Here is a 13,798-nt window from a genome sequence, read left to right on the forward strand (position 1 = left end):
CAAATTGTCCTCATTAAAGAGGGAACAGTGACGCTGTGTTGAAATTTTAAATATCACTATACTATGAAGGAAATCAACTGGAACAGCTATGTTGAAATTAATAATGAAAGGCAATGAGACGATTAATTACATGTGCAACAACTTTTATATAGTTGGAAAAAAACAATTAAATCATATTTTGAATTTATTCAACATGAAATAGAAATAAATTATAAGAAAATATGTATATATAAATTATTTGTCCTTGCAGACTGTGTGAATAATTAAAATGTTATTCCACTTTTGTTGTGTGTCCCCAAATGCTGCATATTTATAAATAATGGCAACAATAAATATAACCTAAAAATGTTAGATAAGATAAGATTATAATTACATACCACAGCACATCAAAAATCTGTTAATAATGTATTGGAAAACTTTTTTGAAAAAAAATATTTTAAACTTTAATTTACAATTAATATAATAAAATAATATAAATATATAATAAATATTAAATAATATATATAAATAATATGTTTACATATAATATTTTGTATACATTATTATAATTATAAATATTATAATTATAAATATAATAGTTAATATTATAATAAAAATTATAATTATACATTATTATTATTATTATTATTATACAATTTTGCATTTAGTTTTAGTTTTAAAATAGATCAAAATTTTTCAAAACAATTAAAGATTTTTATTACTATTACTACTATTATAAAACATAAACTAATAAAAAAATATTTAATTTCTAAATTTAAAAAGGCCACAGCAACACAAAATAATTTAAATAAATTCCATTTAAAGTACCCAGTTGGTTCCCACAACTAGAAAGTGCAAAAAAGAGGGAAATACGAAAGATGAAGGGCAGAAGAAACGAAGCGGAGAGATGGAGACAACACAGTATGTGTTACTGGGACACTCCGACACCCATGAACTAAAACAGCATGTCTTAAAATCATGCTCGTTTTCAAAAGGAACTGCGTTTTTCATGTTTACAGAATATGTTTTTCTTCATTTGATTATGTATTTAGTTATTTATTTCTAGCGTGCGCATGCTCGGCATTTCTGTTAAGCCCGCAACAACAATGATGCCGCCCTCCCACGTTTGCTCTTTTAATACCGCTGAAAAAATCAAAACACTCTCAAACAAATTGATGTACTCTTTAATACAGTCGTCACATCATCACAGGGTCCTTGCGTCGTCTGCCTTGGTGACAACTGCAGGGCTGCTTAGCTTAGCCGCCATGGCTACAGCTTTGTTGGTCGCTTCAATGATTTATCACAAAAAATAAAACGAGGGAAAAAAGAAATGAGAGAAATTAAAAAGGGCCTCTCGATTGAGTCATTGGCACCTTTGATTGACAAGGCCTAATCAGCTTATCTGGGTGCTAATAAAGATGATGGCCTGCAGAGAGACTCTCTACCTGACTCTGCGTGAACTTTGGGCCCCGGTGAGGGCCCCAGGGGCCAGGCCCGACCCACTCTGCTTATCTAAACACTGCTGAAATCAATCCCTAATGAGCTGGTTTCATTTTGCCTCATCGATCTATTGCTACAGCGGCTGCTGTGTATTCAAAGGCCACCTCTCTGCTCCTGACAGACACTCGGTTGTGCATCTCGTTTTGTTTGTTTATATCGGCACAAGCAGACACCAGGTTAATTTGGATTAATTAATAGATTCTGAGGTCATGTGCTTGTTTAGTTAAACATAAACTTAATTTTGGTGCTTAATAGGATAAAATCTAACCAAATAGTATTATCCAAAGATAGCCACAAATAACAGAAATACAACCCTGAGCTATTTCTTTTTTTTTTACTATACAAATCTTCTTTTGCAAACTTCCTTGGCTTTCATAAAAAGCAAAAAAAATATTTAGGGTTAATTTAGGGCTTGTGGGCTTTGGGACATTTCTGATTTAAATGCCTTTAAATTGGCTGCTTTGCTCCCTCCTACTGTACTCCAGGCTCTCTTCAGGCCGGCGTGCCTCTGGTTCAGGCTGCTTTAAAGTGGGTGCCCTCTCCTAATGAAGACGCATACTTTATTTATGAGACAAACAGTTTGGTAAAAAGCTCTGCATGTGCAGAGAGCACTCTCAATATCTCTCCGAGGGCCTGGAGTGCTCCTGACATGCTTTTGCTGGACTCAACGCACTACACAACTAACACACACGCAGTCTTTACTGACACTTTGTAGGTGCACTCGAATAAAACGGATTCCACAAATGCCGGCAGTGAGGGGGGAACGTTTGTCTTTCCTGTCTCAAAGGTGTAATGGTTGTAAATTTTGAATTTGGTGCATGGCTATGAGGAATTCAGGTAACCCCACACCATGGATGACCTTTACTTTTTTTATAAATCAAAATTTTTTGGAGTATCATAAAAAATGTATGATAAACTGTTTAGATTATATACAACGAGCGGATTCACAATGAGTTTTACCAAAATGTGAACCATGTATATTTTCCTCTAAAAAGGGGCCAATAAAATAACAGTGACTATACCAATATACTTTATTTAACCCAATGCTGGGTAAATAGTGGGCAGAATACATGTTGGGTCAATGAAAAAAATAGTGCTGGGCAAAGATTAATCGCGATTAATCGCATACAAAATAAAAGTGATTTTTTGCTAAATATATGAGCCATGTGTGTAATTATTATGTATATATAAATACACACACACACACACACACACACACACACATTCATGTATTTATGTATTTAAGAAACAATTACATGTGTGTGTGTGTGTGTATATATATATATATTTATTTATTTATTTTTATATATATATATATATATATTAGGGCTGTCAAAAGATTAATCGCGATTAATCGCATCCAAAATAAAAGTTTGTGTTAACATAACAAATGTGTGTGTATGGTGTATAATTATTATTCATATATAAAAACACACCCAATTATGTATATATTTAAGAAAAATTTATTATATTTATATATAAAATATTCATATATAATATAAATTATATAAATGTATATACAGTATTTAAATGCAAATATTTCTTAAATATATACCTGAATGTGTCGGTATTTATATATACATAATATTTAGACACAGTACACACACATATGTTATGTAAACACAAACTTTTATTTTGGATGCGATTAATCGCGATTAATCTTTTGACAGCCCTAATATATATATATATATATATATATATATATATATATATATATATATATATATATTTATTTATTTGTATATATTCTATATTCTATATTAACAATCAAAATGGATATATAAATAAAAATGTTCTGAAATGTATATATGTATGTGTGTGTGGGGGGGGGGGTCTATGTTGTTTACAGGGACATGAATAGTGTATAATGACATGTTTATGATGCTATAAACGTGGTTTACGGGGACACAGACAGTGTCCCCATAAACGGAAAAGCTAAAAAAACATACTAAATGGTAGTTTTTCATAGATTAAAGACTGCCAACAGGTTTTTGTGACATTGGGGTTAGGGACTGGGGTAGGTAAGGAGAATAGAATATAACAGTTTGTACAGTATAAAATGCATTGCGTCTATGTTAGTGGGTTATTTTAACTCATGGTTGGGTTAACAACAACCTAGCATAGGTTTATTTATAAACCACCATGTGTTCTGTCCAATATTTACCCAGCATTGGGTAAAAGTTAACCCAGCAAAATATAGAGTGAACTTTTTGAGTGCATATAAAATGCACTTTTATTTTGTATGCGTTTAATCGCAATTAATCTTTGCCCAGCACTACGGGTTATTTTAACTCATGGTTGGGTTAACAACAACCTAGCATAGGTTTACTTATAACCCACCATGTGTTCTGTCCAATATTTACCCAGCATTGGGTTAAAAATAACCCAGCAAAATATAGAGTGCACTTTTAGAGTGCTATAAATGCACTTTTATTTTGTATGCGATTAATCGCGATTAATCTTTGCCCAGCACTATGGGTTATTTTAACTCATGGTTAAGTTAACAACAACCTAGCATAGGTTTATTTATAACCCACCATGTGTTTTGTCCAATATTTACCCAGCATTGGGTTAAAAATAACCTAGCAAAATATAGAGTGCACTTTTTGAGTACATATAAAATGCACTTTTATTTTGTATGCGATTAATCTTTGCCCAACACTAGGGTTATTTTAACTCGTTGGGTTAACAACAACCTAGCATAGGTTTATTTATAACCCACCATGTGTTTTGTCCAATATTTACCCAGCATTGGGTTTAAAATAACCCAGCAAAATATAGAGTGCACTTTTAGAGTACATATAAAATGCACTTTTATTTTGTATGCGATTAATCACGATTAATCTTTGCCCAACACTAGGGTTATTTTAACTCGTTGGGTTAACAACAACCTAGCATAGGTTTATTTATATCCCAACATGTGTTCTGTCCAATATTTACCCAACATTGGGTTAAAAACAACCCAGCAAAATATAGAATGAATAAGGTTGTGTTTGTTAACATCAGTTAATGGATTAGTTAACAATTAACATTACTACAACATTTATTAATCTTATTTCATGTTAATTTCATTATTTACTACATTAAAATCAAAAGAATATATTTTGATAAATGATGGTAAGCACACAATTGATGGTATAATATTTGACTTCCATAGTACTATGACAATCAATGGGTGCTGTTAACTGTGTGCTTACCCTTATTTATAAAAATATCTTCTTTTGTGTTCAACATTAAGGTGTAGAACCACATGAGGGGGAGTAAATGATGACAGAATTTTCATTTTTGGGTGAACTGTAACTTTAGCATTACTATTGAAAGGCTTGTAGAAACATACGGCAGGTGTGGTTTGCCGCCCGAGTGATTTTTAACACACGACCCATAAGCTGGTCAATCCTCCTCAGTGTGACACAGGGACTGAGGGTCACTTCAGCAACCCAAAAAAATCACATCCATTTCGTAAAGGCTGTGTTTGCCCCAGCTCCGTGCACACCGTGCGGGCGATCGCTGTGCATTTCGTGCATGGCTGCTGTGCCCAAATCCCAAAACTACAGGGTTGTCCTCTTTAGGGCCACTTCAGTTTAGGACTACCTGTCGCTAGGCTTTAAAGTTGCAGGTGCGTGCGTGAGTGCGCTGGGGTGGTCAGTGGTGTAAGGGGGTCAGGGATTAGGATCACAGGACGCATCAGACTGAGTTGCGCTTTAATGCAGTTAGAGAAGGGATGAGTAAACAGGCATTGTTCTGCGTTTGCAGCTCCCACACAGAGAGCACTAGAAGCCGTGCGGTATTGTGTCAGATGAGGGGTCTCAGAAGTAGAGACTGGTCCTTTATGGGGAATTCTCCTCTCATAGGGGGTCGGATCTTGCCAATGCCGTCTACAAGCTTTCTTTTGGTATCTACTACGAAAGCTATTCAATTGGGCTGACATAAGTAAAAAGAAGCATGAATACAGAAAACGGCGAACAGAACAGGAAAAAATTATACAATAAAGGATAGTAAAAAAAATGTAGAAATCCAAAATAAATTAAACTAAATTTTTAAGCAGAGATGCAGATTGCATTTATGAATTTGTGAGTTGTTCTTGCGCGACATCAAACGGCACTGGTCGCACAACCCTGAATTATTAACCGTGTCAACGTCACGCACAAGCCACCCTACCATTATAGTGTAAATTAACAAAGTTTTCAAAACTACGACAGAAAGCCGATAGCTTCTTGAAGAATGAGCTTTGATTCGTCTCATAGGCCTCAAAAACACAGCACACAAAAAAAATGATTACACCAGTAGGTATTGTTTAGATCTAAATTAGTTCCCGTTTTTATTTAAAGATGAAACTACCATTAATACAGGTGCGAGCCAGGGGCATTTTATTTATAAACTGGTTTATTAAAAGATTCGCAGGACTGTAGAGGCAAGCTGTTGTTTTTTTTCCAGTCAACACAGCATTATTTGGTACCCATATTAAAACCTCTCTCTCTCATATGCACGCCACACACAAGCACACACAGGTAGGTGAATGGAAATAAGGCGGTATGTTTTGTGTGAGACAGTACTGCGGTTGCTGCTCTACACCTCTCTCTCCCTTGCTTCCCTTTGATGTGCTCCTGAAAATGTCACCCGTCGTCAGTGCGCCCCCCCCTTCTTTCTATCGCGCATACGAGCGAGACAATTTGCTGTCGCTCACCCCCCTACCCAGAATGCTTACCGGTTTCCACAGCTATCTGGTAGCCGGCGTCCAGCCTCCGAGATGACCTTTCTAGTCTCTCTGTGTTGTCCAACAGATGTGCTCTCTAAAAACAAACCAAGAGAAGAGAGAAAAGAGTAAGTGTGATTGAAAAGGCTTCAAAATATGCATATACAAAAGAGACTACTTAGATGCAATTTACATTACATGTTGATTTGAGAGAATCGAATTATTATTAGACACAAATTGGACAGATCCTCGTGTAAATTCCATAGCAGAAAAGACTGAAGCTGAAATCTAACACCTTTCCTTCGTTTTAATTGAGGCTTCCTTCTTTCGGTGGCTTTGTACTAAAGGTGTTGCCATTTCTCATTAGCTCACATTTAGCAGCAGGGCAAAGATTAGCATGGGAGGGTTGGTTAATTGAGCTGTAATATATTTTCAAATGTAGCTTTAAATAAGCCAATGTCTGTTAGTCTGACTAGTTTAACACCCCATTATAAACCTTATCGATCATTTTTCATATTCAAATTAAATAAAAAAAATAAAAAAATATAACTGTAAACCATGAAAAACAATCTGTAACACTTTACTATATATGAAGAGTTTGGTTCCAAAACACAATAAACAGCATTTTTTTATTAGTCACCACCAAAATCAATATTGTATCTGGTCAGTATTAAAAAGTAAATTCTTAATTTTACGCAAAATCCAATATCCACCGTGTTATTTTGTCATCTTTTCTCCCTTTTATCCCAAAACGCGATAAACGCCAGTCCTTCTTCTCTGCAGAATGCAATAAATCCGCTCAACAAATCACAGCGCACCATTCCACGCATTTTAAACAACAATGGGGGCGCTTTGAATACACACAGAATCTTAGTTTTCCTCATCTACTTTGTACTTCCTGATCAACAAACAAGCAAAAACAAAATAATACTTTTGATGGCACTGATAAACCTTTGGTGGTTTTCTGTGGCGGGGAAGAAACATAAGCCATCAAAATCGAATAATTTACGTGAGAGGCACTCTGGCGAAGGAAAAATGCCGGTTGTTGCTTGTTCTCACACAACAGCATCAAGTTTCTGTCATGCTAACACATTGACCAGAGGAGATCTTATGAAAAACTTTCCATTATTTTACTCGAAGTCAACAAAAATCGAGCAGGATTTACAGCTGATCGCAATCACAAAAAAGTTCAGTGACAACGTCCCAAGGTTGACCGCAGCAATGACAGTGTTCTTAATATAACAAAGTCTTTTGATTAATGCCATTAATGTTCATTTTTTTAATCAGTGTATACCACTAGTTAACTAAATGAATATAACATGGCAAAGATGAATGCACATTTATATATTGATTCAATAGATTTATAGTATTTTGAAAAATGTTTTTTAGATTTATTGCATTTTGCAATTTTTTTTACAATAAATCTTTAAAAATCAAATTATGGATTTGAATTTTTTATGTTATTACAACCTAAATATGCTATGTGAAAGTTGTAAAAGAAAAAAGTGGTTTTCATCTTGTCACTTTCTTAGTATAGTTAATGGGTACAGTCTGTTAATAGTGAGAATTAGTCCCTATTTAAAAGTGTTATCAAACAATCATGCAAACCATGAAAGCTTTATACATTCTGTGCCAGATTTACTAAACAGGTAAAATAAGCATGAAAACTTAACTTTACTAACATGCCAAACGTTGAAGAACACAGGCGCAACATCTATTTTCTATAGTATCAACTACTACACTGAGCTAACTTACTGTGCAAAATGAATGTACACAATGTTAGCTAGTTCTTGCCTGGCTGATCCATGCTCGTCGTCTTCCCTCGTCTTTTGCAAAGGGAAACTTTTTATTTTCAACAAGATATTTGTTTGAGATCACTTTAACCACTAGCCAGATCGATAAATAAACACAGACCGGAAGTTAACTTGGTTCCAGGCGCATAACTGTGGCAAGGCGTGTGCGTCTAATTACCAACGCAATTTAACACATGGGCTGTGTCCGAAATCACATACTGTGAGAGTGGGTAGTGAATTAGATGGAGTACTTACTTCTTAACCATTAAAACAGTAGGTACTAAATAGTATTAATATGAATAGAATGAATTTGGACGTACTACATATGCCATGTTGATACACCACGTGACACTTAAAGTTGTTCACTTGTATGACGTTAAACTAGCGCAATTTAACTAAAAGGGTCAGCTGTTTAATATATGTATTCGTTACCGCTTTCTGGCATTTTTTAATAAAACAACGCATCTCCTTTTTCTTCTTCGTAAAGGGTCCATCGAATGAACACTTTGGGATCTTGACAGAAGTAGTAGGTCATCCTAGAACTTTCGCCTACTGTTTTTGGAATACTATGAATTCAGACATACTACTTCCCTCGTTTACTGCTTTTCCCCTACTACAGTGTTCTTCACTCCCAGCCCTGGAGAGCCGGTGTCCTGCAGAGTTTAGCTCCAACCTTAATCAAACACACCTGAGCAAGCTAATCAATGTCTTCATGATCACTAGAAGATCACAGGTAGGTGTGTTTGATTAAGGTTGGAGCTAAACTTTGCAGGACACCGGCTCTCCAGGATTGGGAGTGAAGAACACTGCCCTACTATATAGTATGGAAGTACTCGGATGCAGCCATGTTTTTTTGGGGAGTTATAAAATGACCCAAATACCAGTAAATTGACAAGTGCAGATGCGTGATTCTTTTTAATACTCTCCTCTTATAAATTTTGCGTCTGAAAGAAAAACTCCTACAAATGCATAAGGTCAGGTGCAAAAATAACTGGGTGATTCTCACGAAACCATTGAAACACCACGGCACTAATGATTTTAGCTTTAAAATGTGTAATATAGTAACATTAAAAAGCATCAGAATTAACACAATACTGTGTTCTACCTTGCACAATGTGTGATTTCAACATAAGAATTTATAATTGGAAATTTTATCTCATTTTCTGCTGAAATTCTCATTACCGCAATGTGTCCGGCTGTGTTTGAACATGCGTTATGTTGTAATTTAATCAAATTAACACAAAAATTTTAAGAAAAAAAATAAATGGATGTTTTGCTAGACTACTTTAGATTACAGAAAAAATATTTACTGAATATTCATGTATAATAATAATGAAGAAAAATTAGGAAAATGATGTGTCCATGCCTGATGTTCTCATCCTCCGCAAAACTTTTTGAGAACAGTTTAAGCACACATACAGAATTTTAATAAAGTTTGATTTTGAGTGACCAAGCACATGGACCAGTTACTTCAAGAAGGCTACCAGGTAAGATCATTTTTTACAGTTAATTTGAAACATTGTCTTGTCAGAATGCTTACACGGCATTTTGATTATCATTACCGCAACAGATGCTTATTAAATGTTAATTTAATTAATAGAAGCATAATACTTTGATTTTAAATGCATGTGCAGAATCTCCAAATTATGTTCTTTCAGGTTTGTCATGTCATTTTGAAAATATGTCAGTGTTGATGTTTACTGACTGTTGCGGTAATGAGATTTTTTTTTTTATTATGTTACAAAAAGTGTTAAATGATAAGTAAAAGTTTTTAAATTAATGTTCCCATTTACTCCAGACTTTGTTTTTCAATGTCTGGTGGGAAAAAAAGTAAATTTAAGCAATTTTTACATTTTCATGCTTGACATTTTTAAAACCAAGTTTTCGTGAGAATCACCCACATACTGTGAGAGTAGGTAGTGAATTAGATGGAGTACCTACTTCTTAACCATTAAAACAGTAGGTACTAAATAGTATTAATATGAATAGTAAGAATGAATTTGGACGTACTACATACGCCATGTTGATACACCACGTGACACTTAAAGTTGTTAACTTGTATGACGTTAAACTAGCGCAATTTAACTAAAATGGTCAGCTGTTTAATATATGTATTCGTTACCGCTTTCTGGCATTTTTTAATAAAACAACGCATCTCCTTTTTCTTCTTCGTAAAGGGTCCATCGAATGAACACTTTGGGATCTTGACAGAAGTAGTAGGTCATCCTAGAACTTTCGCCTACTGTTTTTGGAATACTATGAATTCGGACATACTACTTCCCTCGTTTACTGCTTTTACCTACACTATAAAAAAATTCCGTAGAAATTGCAGCTGGGTTGCCGGTAATTTACCGTAGATTTAAATTTATGTTTTTAACTGGCAACATTTTGTTCAAAGTTAAATGAACATTAAACATTTAAAAGTCTTTGTCTTTACGGAGTAAAACTAAAAAAACAGCATCAAGCAAAACATTCTGGGAAACAAAATCTGAAGCAAAAAACAGAAAAAGGTTGATGATGACTTCTGGTTCCCAGAATGCTTTGCATGAGGCTGTTATTGTTTAGTTTTATGCTGTAAAGATAAATACTTGTTAATATTTAAAGTTTATTTAACTTTGAACAAATTCTTGCCAGTAAATAACATAAATGTAAATCTACGGTAAATTACCGGCAACCCAGCTGCAATAACATTGTAACTAAATAGTATGGAAGTACTCGGATGCAGCCATGTTTTTTGGGGAGTTATAAAATGACCCAAATACCAGTAAATTGACAAGTGCAAACTTTAGTAACAGATGCGTGATTCTTTTTAATACTCTCCTCTTATAAATTTTGCGTCTGAAAGAAAAACTTCTACAAATGCATAAGGTCAGGTGCAAAAATAACTATGTTCACTCCTTTTCAGTGCTAATTCTTCACTGCGTTTCTTTAGTTAATCCTGACCGCACTTTTTAATGCCAAAAAATGGTTTGCACTTGGGCAAGATGTTAGTAAATCTGGCCCTCTGTGTTTTACATTTAGGCATTTAGCAGACGTTTTTATCCAAAGTGACTTAGAAAGATAAAATACAAAGTTTAAAAAAAAACATGGTTAAAAGTTAAAACCATTAAGTGAGTCACTAAGTTATTCAAATAATGACCTTCATAAGACTAATAACATAATATGCAAATATATATCCACATCATTGGAGACAATGGAAAATGATACATAACTACCCTTGTTATCACATTAAACATTAATTGCATACACAAATTAATTATGCATAATAGTAATAATAATGATATGCATATTATTGGTGTCAACAGCAACATTCACAACATTCTAATATAGTCACTGAGATATAAAAATATGGAGCCACACATTTTGACTAAATTTAGGTAACTACATTTCCAAAGGACAGTTAACCTTTATTTCTGTTTACACATGCAGAAAAAATTAAGCGGAGAGAGTTCTAGTTAAGCTGTCAAAATATGTAGCGGCTAATCACTCCAAAAATATGAAATGGGAAAATATACGACATTCCACTTTTCAAAGTTTGACAATCACAGAGAAGAGAAAAAAACACTCTGTCTGAACTTTTTTCTTCTCTTCCTCTCGGTTGACAGATGTCATTTAAAATAGCTGAAATACTTTTTAATAGTTTAAGGGAGGGGGAGTCAGTGGGAGATGGAGGGAGAGAGAGGGAAAGAGAGAAAGAGATATAGGAAACGGGGGTGGGAGTGCGCGCGGGGAAAAGGGAGCCATCTCTGCCTAATGAGCCCCTCTGGATGAGCCGAGATGGCGAGGACGTATTGACATGCACCGCTTAAACTAATACACCTAGACCAGGGATGTGCCTGTGTGCCTGGAAGCACAAGGCAGCCGGGGATACTGAAAGAGTACCTCGCTCCCCCGTCTTCAAAGAGCTCAAGTGATTAGTATGTTATCATTACCATTCGAAACGTGATTTTCCTATTCCCTCTCGGCAAAGGTGACACGTCTCGGGGAGACGGCCAGCAGACTGTCGTGCTGGAAAGCCACTTCAAAGCTTTTTTCTCGAATTTCTCTCCCGCGCTCATGCTCGCTCGTTCTATTTTTTCGGAGGGAGGGGAGCGTTGATGTCTATTGTGTGCGGGGGGAGCGCAGACCTAAGGTAACTGTGAAGGTGGCCGTGCAGGTGCCATGACGACACGGAGATGTTTTGCAGGAAGGGGGACTTCCTTAAAACGCAAGGAATTGGCTATCAAAAAGAATAACTTTCATTCTAGACATGCAGGGAAAGACGACTCCATTTCGATTCTGTGTTGTTGTTTTCAATAAATGCTTTCGCAGGTATTTTTGGGAGACTTCCATAGTTAAAAAAGCAGTAATATAGTACACCAAAGGGGTGCATATCACTCACTCTCATCTGCAAACAAACTGACCTGAATAAAAGAAAACCCCTTTTTCTGATTTATTCACCATTAGAGTATTGTCTCCCTTTCTTGGTCTTATAAAGTTCAACAAAAGATTCCTTTAAAGAGGCCATGATAAATATTGGTGTGCCCACGACCGCCTCTGCGTGCTCCCCGTCTCATTTGTGCCAATGCATGTATGCCTTTTTATCTGACACCTACATTTTCTACAAAGACGTTCTTAGATACCATAAATGAAAAATATTTTTTATGTCTTCTTTTTCGTTTTTCCTCTTTCTTTTTCAAGATCTGCACTTCAGTTGTAAGTTATTAACGCGGTACCCAGGAACAATACGAACGCGGCTCAAAAGAACCGTCTACCCTTCTCTCCCCCTTTTTTCAATATCAAACGCAAGCGCTTACAATCGCAATTTTCTAAAGTTTTGATGATTCCTTATTATTTCAAATGTGGGGAGGGGGGGGGAATGTGTAGTCAAAGTGAATCATGATGACAGTTATGATTCAGACTGACTTTGTGATCTTCTACACCGGTTGTTTGGGACTTGTAAGAAAAGGAATTACAAGTGTCAAACAGCTGTGAATACGGATGCTAAATTTTTAAACATGTTTTCCAGCTGAGGAAAAAAGTACAGTTTTAAAAAGCGGGCTAAGTGTGTATAAGCTGTATGGGCTTTGATTAAAATTCAGCAAAATGGGAGGAAAAGACAGTAAAGCGTTGTGAAGTTGTGGAGAAAAGAAAAAAAATTAATCGGATTTAATAGCTGCACATTCTGTGGTGGAAAAGGGGGCGGCAGAGCGTACTGAAGGTGTCTTCTCAACCCATAGCTGAAAAACTGTACTCCTGTTTTGTTTGGCCATATGGGAAAAACAATAACAAAAATAGAACAACACAAGTCAAGGTAGCAAAGAAAGGAGAACTGTGAGAAGCTGTAAATTATAAATGCAGGAGGATGGTAGTCGTACAGATGGGATTATTCAGTAACAGGAAGTGCAGAAATCTTAACAATATACTAATGTTCAATATATAAAAAAAGAGAGAAAGAGAGACTTGTATGACTAACAAATAGACCGTTTGCAAGTAGACGTCACAGTTACGTCACTGCAGGCTGCGTGCGCAATGTGGTGGCAGAAAAACAGTGGAAATGAATTACACACGAGTGAAACGAACAAGATAACTCACTAGAAAATGTCTTCTTGTGCTGTCGAGTGTCAGTGTAAAAAAATTGCTGTAATTTTGCAGCTGGTTGCCAGTAACTTACTGTAGAAGATAAAGTTTAACTTTGAACAAAATGTTGCCAGTAAATAACATAAATGTAAAATCTACGGTAAGTTACTGGCAGCTATACTGTAATACTGTCATTTCTACAGAATTTTTTTACAGTGTATGCCAAAAAACATGACCTTCATTTTTATAGAATACTGTCGTCAAAGACACCATT

At 35.4% G+C, this 13,798-nt stretch overlaps 1 protein-coding gene across 4 annotated transcripts in view; it reads right to left on the reverse strand.

Moving 5' to 3' along the window:
* vti1a (vesicle transport through interaction with t-SNAREs 1A) overlaps nt 1-13,798 on the reverse strand; it is a 164,111-nt gene that overhangs the window by 112,790 nt on the left and 37,523 nt on the right. For all 4 annotated transcript variants that reach the window (XM_055176519.2, XM_055176520.2, XM_055176517.2 and 1 more), the window contains one exon: nt 6,185-6,269. In XM_055176519.2, the coding sequence (XP_055032494.1) occupies nt 6,185-6,269 (85 nt within the window). The remainder of the gene's footprint in view (nt 1-6,184; nt 6,270-13,798) is intronic.

This window comes from Misgurnus anguillicaudatus, chromosome 4 (genome assembly GCF_027580225.2).
Source record: "Misgurnus anguillicaudatus chromosome 4, ASM2758022v2, whole genome shotgun sequence".
Lineage (NCBI taxonomy): Eukaryota > Metazoa > Chordata > Actinopteri > Cypriniformes > Cobitidae > Misgurnus > Misgurnus anguillicaudatus.